We start from the raw sequence: 20245 nt of genomic DNA on the forward strand, positions 1-20245 counted from the left end.
TGATGAACAGGGGCCTCACCACTGATATGTTTCAATTCTGAAGACCTCTTGGACAAGCCAACGCTGGTGTTAGCCTGTTGGTAATGCTAGCATTGATTTTAGCCTGCTGGAGAAGCTAACTTTGGTATGAGCCTGCTGGAGAAGCTAACTTTGGTATGAGCCTGCTGGAGAAGCTAACTTTGGTATGAGCCTGCTGGAGAAGCTAACTTTGGTATGAGCCTGCTGGAGAAGCTGAAACTGGTGTGATCCTGTTGGAGAAGCTAACACTGATGTAAGCCCGTTAGAAAAGCTAACACGGGTGTTACACCAATGTTAGCTTTTCCCTCAGGCTCACATTAGGCCTGTTGGAAAAGCTAACATTGATTTAAGCCTGTTGGAGAAGCTAACACTGATGTAAGCCTGCTGGCTTTAATTTTCCCAGACCATGCATTGATGGGTATTTAGGCTAACCTCTCATCCACCAACATACATCAAAGCTAAAATTTAACGCCCATCTTTCCTGGTACATTACTGCACGATAACTCATACGTGAATCCAAGTTATACAACCATTATCACAGATACTGGCAGTCTTGTGTGCACTCCACACACAGGCATGACAAGAGGAGTGCCAATTAAAAAATTCATTTACAGTTCAAGCAAGGTTTTTTTTTAAGACACGCTGATAGGACACAACTATGAGTTTAGTGCTTCTATAACAGGCAGATAGGATTGTTCCTGTCTTTGATACTTACAAGCAATAATTTCTGTAATGAGGCCTCGAGGGACCAAAATATATTTTACAATTAATTATACCTTAAGACTGGTCACATTTCACACTGACATGCCTCCACTACAACACTGTAGTTATATATATAAGGGAGACCTATACGGACTTCGCTTTTCTTAACAAGCAATGCCTTTCCTGTAAAAGTGTTTCTCACCTGCAATTAGTGTGACATTCAGTTTTCTGTAAACACAGACACAAGCATACATGAAGAGCAGTTCATAATAAAAGCAAGTGTTCCTCCTTCCAGTCCTTTAGGTGGAGCAGTGTTGCTCAGGAAGTGAAAGAATATGCTTTCAAAACATCTTTCCCATCTTTCCCTTCGACTGAGGCCACGATGCTGGAGTAGTCGCAGGCGACGTGAGTGAACCCTCTACAACAAAGAGCACAAAGGGCAAAGTACCAACATTAGGCCATGAAGGCAACGTGAGGATGCAGAGCAGATACCTGTGTTCAAGCGTTTGCATTACGGGTAAATATTGATGCTAATTGGCTAAAGCAGATCCACACTACAGCACACAGTACCTAGACATGGTGTGAGAGCCTCCCAGTAAGTGGTACTGACTCTCCAGCGTTGGCCCACGGTCTCCGTCATTTCTCCATGTCAACACCCGTAAGGAGAGGTCCTGAGATGCTGTCACCACACGGAAGCTGTCCTGTGAATGCGAAGATAATACAAATTCTTGTACTTGACTCTTATCATGCAGCCTATAACATTTAAACGGTTGAAGGGGATTTTTCTTTTTGGAACTGCAGAGGAGAAAACAGCAGCCTACCACACACATAGAAGAGATAGGCAGCGTATGCTCTTTAAAGCTGGCGAGCAGGGCTCCTTTCAGAGAGTAGACCCACAGCTCCTGGTCAGCTGCCAGCACTAAGCAGTTGCTGTCCTTGGCCTCTAAAAGGACGTGTGAGGACCTGGTGTTGAGTGTCAAGGGGAAGGACCCCACCTGCTGGACTGAGATGAGAAGAGAGTCAAAATCAGACCATCACGAGCCAGCTACATTTTTTAGGGAAAATCCACACTTCAAACCGCTAAACTAGATTCCTGGATTTATTATGTGTATCTACTTTTACCCAACCTGTTTAACTTACATCTATTTCAGTTAGTATTAAACTGCATTTCCCAGTTTGGCTTTTGATAGAGCACAGAGGGCAGGTGTGAACTTGTTGCTGTCAACTGCAGGTTTAATATGAATGTCAAAATAGCAATAACTGCATTAATTATGACATGTTTTACAGTGTACTGCACACAAGTACATTCCTATATCCCTTTTTTTTTGCTGAATTTTGTAGTACCTTTTGAACATCTTCTAATATTAACTTAACAAGCTGGCTTTTGGAATTGGTCCAGTAGATCATGAATGCAAGAGATTGCCATATAATCATTGAGGACAACTGTACCTGCCAAAGTTACATCCCAAAAAATGTGCAGTTTTTTTTTAAGATTATTATTCTAAGTGTCTGGCCACATAATGGAAGGGATCCCTACAGAGATTGGACATATTTGTTAAAGAGTAAGATCCTTTTTGTTCAACCAACAACAGATGTGATGTAGCTCTCCTCAAAGCCACCAGACTAAATTCACAAAAACAGCTTTTTTACCTTGCCAGTCACCATAAAACACACTTTATCACAGCTTCTAGTCATTTAGACACCAAAATACATAAAACAATGTCTTGGTTTCAGATTGTTAGACTTGCCCTTCACTCTATCTGCATTATAAAGGTCTTCAGGCTTTGGTTTGCCAGCCATCGATGGGAACAAGCAAAACACATGATGAGAATAGGATCAAATTTAGCAGAATCTGTGCCAGCAGCTTAATATCTGCAGTTAATAATGTAATATCAAAGAGAGATTCACCAGCTGATTGCAGTTTTCTCATGGCAACAGTATAAGACTCAGGCCCACATTTTGAGCATACTAAAGTCAATCTGCACTAATGTCAGTCCTCACCCTGTATCTCGGACTTGTACTTTGTCTTCTTAATGCTGACATCAAAGACAGAGAGGACTTTGTTGTTTGGGCGCTCACTGTGGTGGATGATGGCCAGTCTGGCAGGCTGGGTGGGTATGAAGACAGCAGCCTGGCACCCAATGACTGGCACCGACTGGCACAGAGGATCTTCATCCTCGGAGGGAGAGGTCAAGCTCTCAGTGTAAATCACCTGCCAACAGACCAAACAACAGAAATCCAAAAAATGTGCTTTAATGTTAACGTTTTTTTTTCCTTAGCTACAAACACCTTTTTCTCTCCCGCAGCGTCATTTGCTCAGATGTAATGAGTTAGCACGCGAGAACAGACCAGAGCAGGAAATAAAACATAAAGACAACAAGAAATACCTTTGGACTTAAGTCATCATTGTCCTTGGTTCCAGCCATGATCCATTTCTTGTCAGGTGAAACTAAGAGTGTGTTTACTTTGAATGAGTCACACACCATTACGCTGGACCGTTTGGCCAAAGCTGAATCGGCTAGTGTGCACACAGCCCCCTGACTGGTTCCGACCTGGAAGAGGTGTACTGTGTTATTTTTTCTTTACATTTTAAATCTTTATATTTACAAAACCATAAAATCTGAGAACATTTACAGTCAGAAACCAGTTGTCGTTGACACTGTACTGTAGTAACGTGCAGTGTGGAGACCCGGCAGAAAAGGAGGCCACCTCCTGGCCGGTCTGACCCTGCCAGGTCTTGATGAGGCCTGTGGAGTCTGCTGTGATGACAACTTCATGCTGCTCATCACTTACAATCCCTGTCAAAGGACTCTGCACAGGACTGCACCACAGGGGTTCACCCTGAGACAGAAGAAAAGGTGCAACATCAGGTAAATGCTTTGGTGTGGCCATTTATTCAACCAAAGAGGGGGAGCTGAATCAGTGACAATCTGAATTAAAGAAAGCAAACGCATGCAGGTAGAACGTCTGGACGCAGGATGACGCCCACATTCAAACGCTGCCACCTTCACTTCTGGTTTACTTTGTGGCATCTCAAAATGAAGAAACAAATACTTGGAAATGCATGTTTTAAATATGGAATGTTAAGGACTCCTGACACTTAAAGGATAAGTTCACCCAACAACATAAAAAATCAGTCATTATCTATTCATCCTGCTGCTAATGGAAAGTCAGGTGAAGTTTTGTGGTCAACAAAACATTTCTGGAGCCTCAGAGCAAAACAGCGTCGCACCGCTCTCCTGAACAACCAAAGTAGATGGGGACTTCTCTTAGAAACAACTGAAAGAAAACGTACAATGGCTCCATACAGCCTGTCATCTGAAGCCCTGACATCTCAAATTGATCCGAGAAACACATTTCAAAACTGAGAATCTTCAATATAGCTACAAAGCTAAATATGTTAGCGCCCATCCCCTCTGAAGTGGGTGCACGAGCTCAACTGTGCAGTGAGGATGTAAGTAATGTATTTTCAAATCTGCTCGGAAGCCTCAGGGCCTCAGACACTTGGATTGTGATGGATGAGGCGTGAGGAGCCTTTTTATGGTCCACGTCCACTTCAGTTGTTTGGTGGACTTTGCTGCAGTGCTGTTGGAACAAAATGTTTTGTGGACTACAAAAAAAAAAAACTTTACCTGAATTTGCATCTGCATGAAGGTGAGCAGGTAACACCTGAATTTGAATTTTGGGGTAAAAGCTGTTCTTCTGTCTGTTAATGCTGTATGAAAGTCATATGGATATAAAAAGCTGTTGCACTGACATTTTGGATGTTCCATGCTCGGACGGTGCCATCAGCAGAGGCGCTGCACACTGTGGCACTGGCGTTCCAGAGGTGAGGGAGCTGAGCTGAGCTCTCCTGCAGGTACACGAACCCCACCACCCTGCCTAATGGCAGGAGATGAGATGAGGGACATGAAGAAGAGAAGACACACACACACACAGAGAGAGAGAGATGGAGAGAGTGAGAGAGAGAGAGAGATACCTGTGTGTCCTCTGAGGCTCTTGCAGGTGTAACCTCCCGTGCGTCCCTTCGTCATCTTCATCTCCAGGTGAAGGCGTCGTAGGAAGTATCTCTTCCAGGAGTGATCCACACCTTCACTGCCCAGGACTGCGATGTTACAGAAGGTCCAGCGCTGCAGACACATCCTCCTGAGGGGACCACGGAGCTGGATGTTTATAATCTCATTATCTACTCGTTAGGAAAAAGACGCACGTTATGACAGTTATACTCACCTCCATAACCAAGGAGTCTCTGCAGCTTGGTGCCAGTCCTGAAAAAATAAGTGTAATCACACACAAATCAGACACTTTTGAGAATCATAACAACCATTCGCTTTTATTGCACAGGAGCTAACTACTTCCGCAAGTTGGACGCTCCTTACCTGACACACACTGGAGGCGCTGATCAGATCTTCATCTGTCAGGAACGTGAAGACGTGGATGAGGCAATCGCTGATCAGGTGCGGCTGGTGGAGGTCCATCCTGACGTCGATAATCTCGAGTTTTACTCCTCTGTACGTTAATAACAGCAACAACTGCAAGTTCGGGCAAAGCTACGGAAAAAACGCAGGGTCAAGCGGGGGGCGTGGTTCGCGTCGCTTTTAGCCCTGCAGAGTCTCCGCGCGGCCACCAGATGTCGCCATTGTAAAAGGGAGGTGATCCAGGAGGATGGAGGCGCTCTGCAGGTAGCGCGCACCCACCACAGGCGTTACAAAACCAAGAAGTGGCAATTCAAACAAACAAACAAACAGACAAACAAACAGACAAACAAACAATCTCATTATCTAACAGAATGGATGGAGTGTTACTCAGTCTGAGGTCATCATGTATCTTCTTTAAAAAACAAAACAAAATCAATGCATCTCGTTTGAATAATCTTTATTTGCAGCTTGTGCGAGGAAAAAGAAAATCAATTTGAGCGAAGCATAAATAAAAGTAAAAAAAAAAGAAAAGAAAAAAGAAGCTCGTTGCTATATAATGTTTAGAGCTGACCCACTTAATAACCAAATAATAAGGCCATCCCCGATCAGTCAAGGTGAGCACACAGCAGAGGAGCGTGCATGTGTGCGTGTACGTACGTGTGTGTGTGTGTGTATGTGTGTTGTGTGTGTGTGTGTGTGTTGAGATTCAGCCCTGGCGGGATTCTTCAGCAGGGCCCCATGTCTCCTGTGAACACGCCCCAGATAGATGAGCCAGATATATAGCCAAGACCTGCGGGTAGTAGAGGAACTGTGAGAACGAGATAATCGCACTTGCTCACCCCAAGGGTTACCTGTGACACCCTCGCAATGACAAGAGGGCCCAGCGAAAGGGGGCCACGTAAAAGGAGTTTGGATGATACCTTAGCCGGCACTTTGTCTTAAAAAAAAAAAAAAAAAAAAAACAGAAAGAAAGAAAGAAAAGCTTCCCGAGCTGTGTGCTATTTTGTGTTTTTTTTTGCTTTTTCTTTTTTCCCTTTTTTTTTATGCTTTTCGTCATTTTGGAGTTCCTCTGGAGTTACCTGCGCTGTGATCGATCGGAGAATAAGCGAAGCGAGTTACTCATCAGCCACAGATCGTTGCATGAAACTGAGAGCCGGGCCGCAATGAGTCGGAGAACACGACGCTGGATTTTAAGAGTTTTACTTTGTCTTGGGATTGTTTATTTGAAAATTGGGTGAGCTGCGCTTCTCTGACTTCTCCCGAATGTGTTGTAGGCTACTCTCAAAGGCAAACCAAAAAAAAAAAAAAGAAAGAAAGAAAGAAAGAAAGAAAAAACACCAAGCCTTTAATACCCGACGAATTAGACTTGTATTTGTTGTTAGTCTTTAAAAGGCGCCTGTTGTATCCCATATTTACTCAAAAGGGCAGGCAGTCGATTTTATAAACGATAATAAAAAGCTGTGGGGAAGAGCGGAGGCTTATCTCAGTCAGACTCGTGGCAACTGCGTCCTTATCACTTAATGACATTTCCTTCATTATACCTCTGAGGGTCGGTAAAACTCGCACTGGCATGATAATTCAGAGTAACTTTAGTAGCTTTAATGTCGCCTTTTAAAATGCAGATTTAGTGATGCACGTTCGAGAGTCTATTCTAAAGTGAAACAAATGATTTGGGTGAGATTTTTCTTCTATCATAACCCTGAAAAACTGTGTATTATTTCCACCATGTTATGTGTTATATACATAAAAAATATATTAATATCTGTTAAACCAAACGTTGAGCACGAATCTGATTTTAAACGTTTGTGGAAACTCTGAGAAAAAAAAAAAAATAGCCAGACAACATGAGACAGGAAAACATCCAAATGGTCGATGGCTTCTGTCTCTCAAGTCATGTCCATCTTCCGTTCACAGTGGCTTTTCGTCGGTGGTGGCCCTAGGTGCGAGCATAATCTGTAACAAGATCCCCGGTTTGGCCCCCAGACAACGGATTATCTGCCAGAGTCGCCCCGATGCCATTATCGTCATCGGAGAGGGAGCCCAAATGGGCATCAACGAGTGTCAGTTTCAGTTCAAAAACGGGCGCTGGAACTGCTCTGCGCTTGGAGAGAGGACCGTCTTCGGAAAAGAGTTGAAAGTGGGTATGTTGCTGTCTGTTAAACATTTTGATCACAGTTTCTTTTTTAAAAAAACAAACAAAAAACATTGTTCTTTTTTTTCCCAGCTGTAAACACGGTGTATCAGTCGACTCGCACACAGACGCGTGTTTTGCGCGTTGTGCGTAAAAGGCGCACAGTGTCTACTTTTGGTTCTTTTGTGCTTTCCCATACAAAAAAAAAAGGTCATAATCACAAAACGCAGTGGCCAAAGTGATTTGCAGGATTTCGTCCTGTTGTGAAGTTAAATCATGACCTGATGCCCGGAAAGAAAAAACAAATGCATCTGTTTGTATTTGTGTGTTCATCTGTCTTCTTACCTCTTCGTCACATTAAACGGTCATCCGCACCCACGCTAGAAGGAGCATCCCATGAGGAGCCAGTCTCATTTACATCAGGCCTAGTTTTTGCTCTGGTCTCCTCACTGAGCGGGGCTTTTCTGAGCACGTATAAAAGGGATCTGGAGCCGGTGCTGTAACAAAGCTCTTGTGAATGTTTGCAGCCTTTCTTTTCAGAGTCTCTGGAGACACATTTTCACTGGTCTTTATCCTGTCTAGTGATGGGTGCTGTGGCTCTCACTGTGGGGACGCTGCTCTCTTACCACGGGTATAAGTTACAGTGGAGGCAAAGCCAAGAGGAGAGCAGGAGCTGAGAGTACTAAATTAGAGACAAATGAGTTCAAAACAGTGTCCCTGCTGCCGAGACACCCTGAGCAGTGGAAGAGCGTCAGGGGATGCTCGGATTGTGGCTGCTATGACCTGATAAATTGGATTAAAGACCTATTAGGTTTGAGTGTGAGCATCACAGAGGTGGATTTGTAAAACCCCTCTGATAAAAATCTTTTAATATATGTAAGTTCTGGGCCGGGTCTGGACTACTAAAGTAAAAACACAATGGTCAGTAGCTTGCACCAGCTGTTTGAGGCCATCTCGCCCGCCGCTGTTGGAAAGAAAGGATTATCTCCTCCGTGCTGCTGAAATGAAAACAGCCAATGTTTGACAATCTGTTCCTTTATGAATGAGTGGCTCTGGCTCGTCGAGAGTCCCGGCCGGTGTGTCTTCGAGGCAGGAGTTTGTGTCTATAGCTTGGACAGCCATACCAAATAGATTGGTTTCACTGATCAGCTTAGCGCAGAAAAAAGGCCAAAGGCTGTAAATGAGTGCTATTGTTGATGCCCGGGCTGAGTGGAGCCGTGGAGCTCGCGATTGTTCTTGAGGCGGTGGAAGAATGACCAGTGAGCTGATATTATTGCGCTCATGGGTGATGCAAGGTGCATCGGCGTCGAGCCATCTTAGGCCCCGGCTGTGTTTGCACTTGAACTTTGTTGTTGCACTAAGGTGTAGGTCCACATGAAGAGGCACGGGACTCTGCACAGATCAGAGGGAAACAAACACGGCAGCAGAAGAACAAGCAGACCGGCATTTCTGGCTCAACTCACACGGGGCTCCCCTTATTTTATTTTTTATTTTTTTGTTGTATCTTCCACCTCTCATTACAAGGTTATGAAGAATTCATTCCATCTCTTGCGGTGAACCCGTGCACTCAGAACTGCAGGGGAAAAATTAACAACGGTGCTGTCAGAACTGGCTGACTGCACCAACACACCTTCTTTTTTGGCACGGCGCCCATCAGGTCTATAAAAGCGTCCACATAATTGATGCCTCAATATGAGCTTTTTTTTTTTTTTTTTTTTTTTTTTTTTTCAATGGCAAGGGCACCCATCCAAGATGTTTATCAAAAACATAGCAGCCTCACATAGTGGAGCGGGTGGCAGGAGGAAAGGCAGCACAAAGAAAAATCTGGTGTTTGTTTTGAACAAACAGAGACAAGAGGAGTTTATTTACACATAGATATGATGGATGTTACAGCTGGGAGTTTCCTGTTTGCGTGATAATGAATCACAGATCTCGAAATTAAAAAGCTACTCCATGTTGATCTGGTCTGTGAACATGGATGTTCACTACATTATGGCTTGTGATCACTTGCTGCCTTGTCAGCGTCAGATTTCCTCTCTGTAGTCTCTCTCCTGGGTTTACTGTTCGACTTGAGAGCTGGATCGGTCTGCATGAGTCCCTTTAGCTATTTGTCGATAGTTCCGTGTGTGTGTAAATGATTTGTCAGCTGGACTTGGGCGAGATAACGGCAGGATGAAGATTCTTGTGTCAGCGCCTTATGAGTTTGCACAGAATGTGACAGTTTTCTGAGCGGATCAATAGCCCCTCCTCGCCGACAACCCTCTTATTCATACTGCTTTGTTGACTATACCGCCGGTGGCCATTTTGGTTCACGGGCAGGACAGTTTCCAGGTCAGGTTTCAAAACACTGCTAACCTTGAGTGATATGCCAGGAAGAGTGTGATGTAAGCACACATGCTGTTATTCTATATGACATATTTCCCTTAAGTTAGAGGAGAAAACACCAAAACATTCTCTATTCCAAAATATCTCAGTTCAGCACTTTATTCATCACTTCTGTTTTCTTCCTTCTCTGCTAGGCAGTAAAGAAGCTGCGTTCACCTACGCCATCATCGCAGCAGGGGTGGCCCACGCCATCACGGCGGCCTGCACGCAGGGCAACCTGAGCGACTGCAGCTGCGACAAGGAGAAGCAGGGATTCTACAGCGTGGACCAGGGCTGGAAGTGGGGAGGCTGCTCGGCAGACATCAGCTACGGCCTGGGCTTCTCCAAAGTGTTCATCGACGCTCGGGAGGTCAAACAGAACGCCAGGACGCTCATGAACCTCCATAACAACGAGGTGGGACGCAAGGTAAGTGATCGGAAATGTGACTGTGTCTCGTCAGGCAGCAGAATTTCGTTTTGTTTCCATCTCCAAGGCTCAGAAGACAAGTGAAGACAGAATGTGGGCCGGTAGCCGATTATCATGGCCAGAAGAATTCACGATAACGATTCTATCCCGATATCTATTCAGACTGCGCGTAAAACTGTGACTACAAATATGACTGTGGCTGCCTGTTAGCTCAGTTAGCCATGCAGTTAGCCAGACAACCTCGGGATTGTTGGTGTTCGCGCCGCTAGCACAGGAGCTTTTGACCACAGGGAGAAAGAGGTTTTCAGGCCTGGGGCTAGCTGGTTAGCATGCTAACATGACGTTTTTGACTTAACTTTAGAACCGTTGTTCCTTCTGTTCATAATTTTAGTTAATTTTGGAAAATGAAAAAAAAAAAAAAACACATTTTCTTTTTACATATTGCACCTTTGAAACAAGATGAAATATCCACGTTTGGTAGTATCGAAAAGAGGCTATGAAAAAGGAAAAAAACTGATCTAGAATCAGATGTTCAACCCAAGGTGACACAGATATTAACATAGTGTGTTGGTGTGCGTTTGCTGACTATTTCTGTACCAGCACTGTGTGCAGGTTGCCCCAAAGTAAAGGGATTAAAAGGATCATATTTTGTGATCCTTCCGACATTCTTCTTCTCACCATCGTCTTGAAACACATTTCAGGAATCATTTCTATCTTATATTAGTATTGTATCAAAGTTTAAATTCTGGTGTAGTACATTACCACCATCTACTATGACAACATGAGAAGGGAAATTAACTGAAATTATGTAGAAGCAATTTGATTTTTTTTATTTACAAGATATTATATGTGTTTCATTAACATGACATCAATATGTCATTTTTTTAATCATCGTCGTCTGACCGGGGATTTGACCTGTCTGAGGCCGGCCTCAGTCACTGTTACCCGTCTCTGCCGTGATGTGGTGTGGGTGCACCTTGCCAGAGATGTGGGCAGCGCGGCCAAGATTGAACAAGCAGTGGAATAAAGGGCTGCTTTTATGGGAAGAGCTGACTAAGTGGCAGGGTTTGATTACAACCCAGATCTCCTGCGCTGAAAACAGATTGACACTGTACAAAAAGGCATTAGCCCAGTTCCCCCCCATGCTTTGCAGCTTTGCACCGCTGGGACAGTATACAGTTACCTTCGTGACATACCCCACACACAATTTTCTCCAACATCACAGGCCCACATCAGGTGCAATGTGCTTGTACATGCAGCAAAGGTGTGTTTACTGTTTGGTTACTAGGTTTGATCATCGCCGAGCGTCTCTGCTGCTGTATAGAGGAGACGTTGTTCACACTCCACCTGCATCCAAACTGGATCTCCATCCTGTTAAGGTTTCAACGCAGCGTGCAATTGGCCATCCTTCAGACGATGACAGAATAATAACAAACTTTTAATTAACAGAGAAAGGAGTATTAGATCATAAAAAGAAACGGACCTTGAGCAAACAGGATTCGGGTGCAAATGAGACAAAGTCAGCAGGCGGGGATGTTTCTCGCGAAGGCTCGACCGGCTCATTTCGTGGCTTTTGTGCATGCATGGCTACAGAACACTGCAGAGTGACAAAGAGACTCCAGTAAGTCTAGAGGTTAGAGATTGAGTGGAATGATGTGCCAAACAGCTAAAGTGAGGCAGGAGTTAGGGAAGAATAAAGAAGCAGCTTTGCCCAAGTTAACTCATATCCCCCCCACCGCCCCCCCAGCCTCACCGTGCCAGAATCCCCCTGATTCACACAGCCGACACGTCTATCCCCACACTGGCTGAAAAGGCCTCCTCACACACACACACACACACACACACACACACACACACACACACACACACAATTGTACCTAGTAGATCATTTTCTACGTGCGTTTCAGGACCATGAATTCAAATTGGCTTATCTGGACAGCTAAATTGCCTCCCAGGGAAAAGACTGCACTCGCGGATTCAAACTTTGCACGGCTTTTTTCTCTCGTCTTCTCTTCTCTCCGCTGATAAATAGCCTCTCTGTTTTGATAGACCCCCACCCCCCACCTTTATTTATGCTAATCAAAAGCAGTGACACTGAGCAGGAGCGCCGTTCAACAGCTCCCCGGCCGCAAAGACGTCTACACAAAGGCTGTCACAAGTGTTGGTCACAGAACAACTGATGGATCAGGGAGCTGAAGCCAAGGGTTTTATGAAGTGGTTAGCTCAGGGGAAAGTTGCTTTTTTTTTTTTTGTTTTCTTGCTTCTTGTTCACACGTCAGTGTTTGGGTTTTTATTGTCGCAGTTTGCTCGCCAAGAACACGGACGCATAAATATCGCCGTCAGTGGCTTTTAGACGACGGAGCTCTGAGCGTTTTTCTGCTAAAGGGAAATCGCAATTGACCTTGTTGCTAAAGAAAATTCCAGTTTCAGTCAATGGCACTTCTCATTGTCATCGGTTCAGGGTTTAGCGGTAATCCCAGTCACTCGGCGCCTTGTACAGTCACTCTTGACATTTGTATGTTGTGTGTGGTAACTACACACACGCGCGCACACACACACACACACACACACACACAGCCTGAAATCTGATACATTATTTTGGCTTCTGTGTGTATGGTATCACACAGCTACGTGGTGGGGCTGTATTTAATCCTCAAATAGTGTATTTGTCAGTCACATTGTTATTAAGTTGCACGTTTGTCACATGCCTGCTGAAACGTGAACCGGGGCAGTTCGAGACTCACCAGGGTTTTGTGAGACAGGACGACAAAGCATGAATTATGAATACATGAAAGTATGAAAATAATAAAATAAAACCCTATCGCAGTCTTTCAGCAGGTAAACCTGTGAAATCATTATTCTCGTAAACTGCCCGCTAATCGGTTTTAATAATTGTGCGCGGCTGTTATCGACCTCTCACGAGAGCGTCAGGATCACTCATCGCCGCTGTGTTTTCACAGTCGCTTGTTGTTACTACGATACTGTTTCTGTGTGTCTCTAGATCCTGGAGAAGAACATGCAACTGGAATGCAAGTGTCATGGCGTCTCGGGCTCCTGCACCACCAAAACCTGCTGGACTACACTTCCCAAGTTCCGCGAGCTCGGCTACATTCTCAAGGAGAAGTATGCCCACGCGGTGCACGTGGAACCGGTCAAAGCCAGCCGCAACAAGCGCCCTAAATTCCTCAAGATCAAGAAGCCTTACTCCTACCGGAAGCCCATGGATACAGACCTGGTGTACATAGACAAGTCGCCTAACTACTGTGAGGCGGATCCCTTGACGGGGAGCTTGGGGACACAGGGCCGGGTGTGCAACAAGACAATGATGCAGCACATCAGCGGCTGCGACCTGATGTGCTGCGGCCGGGGATACAACACACACCAGTACTCTCGCGTGTGGCAGTGCAACTGCAAGTTCCTGTGGTGCTGCTACGTTAAATGCAACACCTGCAGCGAGAGGACAGAGGTGTACACATGCAAATGAGAATATTTATTGGACAGTGTGTGTGTGTGTGTGAGTGTGTGATGTATGTGAGTGTCTTTGCGTCTTAACGGACAAACTGGAGCAGTCAAACTTTACAAGGAGGCTGTTACGACGGCCTTTTCACACACAATGAGGAACTACTGTAAGCTGAAGACGGGGCGTCACGATTTCTTTTGCACACAAAGCTCTTCAACCCTCTTCTCGGACTGTCGCGTTTCTGTCAGGGTGCGATGTCGGAACCACGGCGGGAGTCGCTGAAGCAAAAAAAAAATAAAAAATGTCAAGACTTTAAGCTATATGGACGATATGTTCTGACATTTAAAGAAACGGACTTGGTGGATGTGGTCGCTGGGCAGGACACCCTGCTGCAGCCTTTTCACTCTGTGCACGGACGAAACGACACAGCCATTTGGAATATTTAACACACTGTATTTAGAGAATGAAAATAATTAATATTAATTTATTCTATAAGGAAAAACTACTGATTTTGTCCACTATGGATCAAAAATAACTAAATGTTGGGAGTTTTTTGTTTGTTTTTTTTGTTTTTTTTTAGTGTATTAAAGCAATCAAAAACTTGTTGACACACTGGATTTGAATCTGCCTGGAATAATGTTTTTAGATTCCAGACGAAACTGCTGTAGGCTACTCACATTGACCTTCTGAACCTCTCATGAGTCTGTCTTCCCTCTTGTTTGCTGCTAGTCTAGAGAATCCCACTTTGTTGAGGTAGAAGGCTGTATACGCTCTACTGACCGCCTTCAATGGCGACGCTTACTTCAAGCTGATTTAGCTTAACAGGACTCGACTCACTGATCAAAAACACAGGCACATTTTCCACTTTTTTTTTTGGTAAATATTGGTTAATAGAGTATATTTTGTAAAAGCCTATTTTTATATGAATGTCTTATTTATATCTTTTTTTTTTTTTTTTTTTGCATATTCAGTGTCACGTTCTGACCCTTACACCTGTTTTTAAAATCCTCGTGAGCAAGAAAAAAGCTGATCTATGTACGTTGGCCCCTGCTGTCACTGCCATAGCTGTGTAATGATGTAAGTGATAGGAACTGTCTGTATGTGTCTGTGTTCAAACGTCTGTGTTTACTGCGTTTCATGACTACTATTGATGGAATACAGGAACAGAATAACACTAACGAGACGTGCTTTCCATTATTGCTTCCTCATGCATCGAGTCTCACGCTGGTCCTTGACATCATGTGTTTAAAGGGGCATTACGTACAAAACAGAGTTGCTGTTTTCCCATATTGCACCTTTGATAGATTCAGAATTGAAGGAAATAAATACTGACCTTCACATATTCTTGCCTCAAAGCATTAGTTGAACTTCAAAACATAAGTACCCTCAGCTGCTCATTATATGGGAGTCAGTCAACCTTTCGAGTCACCACTTCCGCTTTCAAATGAACATAAAAGTAAATCTCATCTAACTGTGGCTCCATTGTGGTTTACATCATCATCAGGCAATCATAAAGTCATAAAGCAGGGATGCAAATTCTCAAACATACGGCCGCCGCGGTGCTAAATCAGTTTTCAAAGAGCTTATCCTCCAAGTCCAATGTGTGCGGCGGTAAAGACGCCGAAAAGAGAGACGTCCTTTGAGAGGGGGAAAGTTATTCGGGCTTAATTGAGGGCCCATCCTGCAGACTGGGAAGCAGTTTGAATGTGTCAGGGGAGAAAAGTGTTTGTGCTCTAATGGTAGGGTACCAGGGTAATTGATGAGACTGGCCGGGCAGACTGTCACGGAGATGACTTGCTCAGCCGGGGGAGTGGGAGCTGTCAGGTGATAGATGACTCGCACATCTGCTTCATTCACTCCTGGGCCACTAGTTGCTACAACAACTCCAGCGCGGCGCAGAAAATGCAGGGCAGTCTCCAAGAGAGGCCGGCCGACATGTCAGGGAAATGTTAACGATGCTAAAGCCCACAGTCGTTACGGATTCCACTCTCATCGGTCCTGGAAGTGGCGTGGGGAGACGGGGCCCGAGGTGTTGACGGAGAGCCTGCTCCCAATAACCTCCCGGGATTGACGAATGTAGCCTGTAAAGTTTTCACCTGTGCTGTATTTTTTTTTTTCCTTTAGAGCATTTCCACATCGGCATTTTTCCCTTGTAAAAACCTCCCTTCCACCCTTTTCCATTTGAAGAACAGAGACACATGAGAGTTCAGGTTTGATTTACAGTAGATTAGCCATATCGTGTGTCATTGGAAGTGATAATCTCCCTCAGAATAAAGAGAAAAGGGCGTGAAGGGGATAATAGCCGAGGCTTGTCCCCGTCTGACAAAAGCTTCCAGCTTTCATAATATTGACACAAAAGACTCGCGCATAAGAAAAGGCAGCTGCTCGAAAAGCTCCGGTTAAACCCAAACTAGGTTTTTTGTGTGTCACATTATCTAATGAAGAGAAACACTGACATCTCAAGGGTCCTTTATATGTGTCACTTATTTGATTTCATTTACAGCAATCAAACATATGAATGACAAAGGGCAAAATCCCTTAAAGGATAAGCTCACACAAAAAATGAGCTGATCAAAAGTTGGATGGAGTTTCATAAAACACAAAACATCACTAGAGCTTATGGAACTTTCTCCATAACAGCTAAAATAGATGGGGAAAAACAGCTGAAGAAACACATAGATTGGCTCCGTACAGCTCATGCCGTGCAATCTGAGTCTCCGGGAGCCCCGAGATCCCTAACTGACATTATTTACACACTTTTTTAAGAAGCTGCTAAGCTAAAATTGTTAGCATGCTGCCCGTCAAGAGTTTGTGCATGAGTCTTGGTGGTGTAAATAACAGTCTTTTCGAATCAAGTTGGCATTTCGGGGCTTCCGGAGTCTTGGATATTGCTTGACAAGCTGCATGAAGCCATCTTTGTTACGTTTTAAAACAAGTCCCCATCTACTTCAGCTGTAAAAGGAGAATGCTGTTTCGCAGCAGGGCTCCAGAAATGTTCTGTGGACTACGCAAGTCCACCTGACGTCCCATCGGCGTGAGGGTGAGTGGGCAATAACAGAAAAATTCATTTTCTGGGTGAAATTACCCTTTGATGTGGTGCTCAAGGTTTACAACCCAGCTGCCCTTAGTGCGGGTTTATCGCGAGGATTTGCACCATCAAATGTTTGCTGCTGTAATTTACAGCTTAACGTGCCGTCTAACGAAAAAGCAAACAAACAAACAATGCAGCCGAACCACCGTTCCAGATAATCCACCTGCAGTGTTTTCCAGTCAGGTGTAAAACAACCACCACACAGAGGCCACAGTCGCTTCATCTCCATTGAGTCACAAACACAAAATAACCACCTTCTTTGATATCGCAGCCTAAGTCAGACACCCTGCAGGATCACTGCCGCGCTAATTATACTCTTAGCTGTGTTTCTCCATAAACAGGACCGGGCCCATGCCAAGATGTTCTGGGGTGTAATATCCATGTTGCTCTGAAGTGGGGTGGCGTTCCCCTTTGGAGTTTTGTTTATAAAAACACACACACACACACACACACACACACACACACACACACACACACACACACACACACACAAACACACACACTCAGCCCCGTCACCTGCAGTAGTTGGAAATTGGTGGTGGCTGCAGATTTATGGTTGGTAGTCTGGCTCACTCCCTGTGTTATTGCTGGAGAGCTGCCACAGCTTCCCTATCTGCTCCCATGACCTGTTACATCAGGGCGGCCCAGCGGCGTGCTCCAGCCAGCAATCAAAGCCGCCACAGCCAACAATGAGCCCTTTAAAACATATTTAAGCAAGACCCATCCTGCTTCCTGTTTTATCATTAGATCGGCCGCGACTGCATCAGATTTATAGCAGTAATAGAACAACAAAAAAAAGAAAAACCTGAACCGATGATGTCGACGTTTGTAGGAATGCGGGGATAGAATTCAGGTTCTATTTATTTCAGGATTTATTTTCGCGGAGGTACAAAAGTGATCATATTTCTTTCTGTTTGAGTCCGCGGTCCACACAGTTTATACAGCAGTCTTGTTCTGTGTTTGTCTGCATTAAAGCCGCTCGCGGGATTAAAGTCCCACATGAAACGTCTTGTCTTCGCCTGTGACGACCGAGAAGAATGCCACCAATGAAGAGAGGAAATGACTCACAATCTCACAGTGAAAGAGTTGTTAAATCATACATTTTACAGAGCCCTCATTAACACAAACCTCCGTCTGTGCGAGCCGTTCTGTTTCAACAGCTTCCAACATTTCACTCCGACAAGTGGACAGCGCTAAAGACAATAATTTGAGAGGAGGAGGAGGAGGAGCGAGGAAAATGTGCTCTCCAGTTTTTTCTCTCCCCTTCGCTCTCTCTGACCATAAATCTTCTGACACATGATTATGTCAGTCATACTTTTGTTTTTCCTCTGGTTGAGACATGCACAAGCACCTGAGCGCCGCAAAGTAAATTGCAGAGCACAAGGTTGTCTTTATGTGATTCCAGAGATACTGCATGGGCGCAGAGCTCATTCATGCACTCTCTTAACGGCGGGCTGTTTGAGGCTCTGCGATGGGAGACAGAGATAGCCGACAATATCCACTCCCCGCAAGAGAGATCCACAACCGCTCGGGCCCCTCGCAGGGTCTATCTCACTTCCCATGGTCTATCTGATTTTACAGGTAAACACAGTGGTCAAATAGCTCCAAGCTATTGTCAGCGGCATTAAGGTAAGAACACAGGCCCGGCTCTGCTCTTTGGGGGGATTTTGAAGGAGCCATTTACGCCGATTTGGGCGAGCAATGGCGGCCCGCTTAACCTGCCCCCTTTGAAAGCTTTTCGAAATATGTAATCATGGAGCCGTAATGCATCCGAGAAACGGGGTAATGAGAGCGTTGAATGTTAAAAGCCGCCTTTGAAGGTGTGTAGCGCTGTATCTTCAAATGATCTGAGCACCCCATATGATACTTTTCCTTGTTTTTGGAGTGGTTTGGAACAGGGCTATGGAGGGCCCTCATACCTGTCCCCAACCCCCCCACCCCCCTCCTCCGAGAGACGTCACCTGAGCTAAGCTTACAGTAATCCTCCGACGTCTAGGGCGTCCTGACACGGGATGTTTTGAACAAAAACACAAACGCACTACCACCCCGCAAGACTCAGAGACGCTTTGGAAATATCACTGATCTTCAGCCAGCGTCATCTCAGTTCGCCCTGACAGCCCTTCTCTGCCCTTACAGAGAGCGAGTTGGCATCTTCTCTCCTTGATTTGACTATTTCTCTTTGATTTGCGACCGCAGTTTGACTTGTGAGGCTTCACTACTCAGTACCTCCTCATTATGAAACACTTTTCCCCCACCGATCCAAAACCTCTAAAACGAGAATAGAAACTGAAATTAAGCCGTGAACACGTCTGGGTGTTATCTTTTCCTATTCGTGTGTTAGGCAACTGATCAGTCAGTGTCGCTGTGGTCTCTGTGGTTTTTAATTTTTTAATTTTTTATTTTTTTACTTCCTCGACTGTCAACAAGGGAAAAAAGTGCACAAACAAGTTGCTGGGAAGTAAACAATCAGCGTGTTCTTTACTGATGGTGTCATAGCTTCCATGCTCCCGTCTCTTGGCTGAACAGTTCAGAGGGAGTTGCAATGAATTCCCTCCTCTAGCATCTTGCAACCTGTCCAGACACGCTCCTAAATGTATCACTGCAGAAAGCTATGAAACAATTTGAGCTGATGCTGCCAGTTTAAATAACTAAAGCGTGTGGTCAGAGCTATTATATCATTAATCTTCTCCCTTCTCTCCACTCATGCCCTGCCAAGACGTGGAAACACCCTCACCTTCAACCCGAAAGAGGTAAAGAGATACCTGAAAGTGCTTCTTTTGATATGTATCCCGCAATGCTGGTGACAAAAGTGTTTTGAAGTCGGTGCCACAGACCTTTTCAATCACGTTCATCCTCATTTCATCCTGCTGGATTGAAATGCATCTCCCGAAACAGACAGATGATTTTTGCTGTAACAACACGTTCTGCACAATTAGATTTTTGCGTGTGGGGGTCACGAAATGGCTTCAGCACGCGGCTGATTGTGCACACAGTTGGTGTCACTGATGTCATGAACTGTAATAACCACTTGTATCACGTTTTACGTCTCCTGCTCCCTGTAAATAATAGCCAGTGTTGGCTGTAAACAAGGAGAATAGGCCTCTGTCAGGTGGAATCTCCGGTCATTCTGCTCATTCCTCTAAATGCATTTTTTTTTTCCATTCGAAACTTATTCCTCTGCGATACTTGCGTGATGATTACCAAGTTCCTGATCCGTTTGGAAAAAACAAAAACAAAAAAAAAGATGAATGGAAACGAGTAGGTAATGTGCACTGGATGACCTCAGAGTCGTGGAGGTCGCGTGGTGACAGTGCTAGATGAGGCCGTGACAGTGCTAGATGATCCTACAGTTCAGCTCAGGGTCAGAGGTTTGTCTGTAGGGCAGGGGAACACAGCTGGATGCTCCGCGCTGAGGTCAGCTTCAGTGATGGTAATGAGATAAAGAATGGGAACAAAAGGGAAGCGGGATAAAGAGAGCGGCGGAGGGGAGAGAATCTCACTTTCACTCGCCTTTAATGATTTTACAGAGGCTTTCCGCACCTACAGTCTGTTGATTTATGGTTTTTGTAATGTTATATTGCTGTTGTTGTCTTTGGAGCGAGGAATACAAATGGCATTTTTCAGGGGCTGGCCA

At 44.8% G+C, this 20245-nt stretch overlaps 2 protein-coding genes across 3 annotated transcripts; one reads left to right on the forward strand and one right to left on the reverse strand.

Moving 5' to 3' along the window:
* Nucleotides 1–129: 129 nt before the first annotated feature.
* On the reverse strand, nt 130–5280 carry fbxw12 (F-box and WD repeat domain containing 12). The gene is made up of 10 exons (XM_037103554.1): nt 5100–5280; nt 4951–4988; nt 4700–4866; nt 4478–4602; nt 3355–3561; nt 3108–3272; nt 2722–2932; nt 1542–1723; nt 1291–1421; nt 130–1138 (listed from the first exon to the last, which is right to left on the reverse strand). The coding sequence occupies exons 1-10, from the start codon at nt 5196–5198 to the stop codon at nt 1039–1041; spliced, it is 1425 nt and encodes a 474-aa protein (XP_036959449.1). The 5' UTR covers nt 5199–5280; the 3' UTR covers nt 130–1038.
* Nucleotides 5281–5354: 74 nt separating this feature from the next.
* LOC119022162 (protein Wnt-7a) lies at nt 5355–14800 on the forward strand. Of its 2 annotated transcripts, none has more exons than XM_037102754.1 (4): nt 5355–5402; nt 7053–7279; nt 9789–10060; nt 13062–14800. In XM_037102754.1, the coding sequence occupies exons 1-4, from the start codon at nt 5386–5388 to the stop codon at nt 13542–13544; spliced, it is 999 nt and encodes a 332-aa protein (XP_036958649.1). In that variant the 5' UTR covers nt 5355–5385; the 3' UTR covers nt 13545–14800. The 2 variants fall into 2 exon arrangements, with proteins under 2 accessions (XP_036958649.1, XP_036958648.1); XM_037102753.1 differs by lacking the exon at nt 5355–5402 and adding an exon at nt 5763–6372.
* The last annotated feature ends 5445 nt before the right edge of the window (nt 14801–20245 follow it).

Source organism: Acanthopagrus latus, chromosome 7 (genome assembly GCF_904848185.1).
Source record: "Acanthopagrus latus isolate v.2019 chromosome 7, fAcaLat1.1, whole genome shotgun sequence".
Lineage (NCBI taxonomy): Eukaryota > Metazoa > Chordata > Actinopteri > Spariformes > Sparidae > Acanthopagrus > Acanthopagrus latus.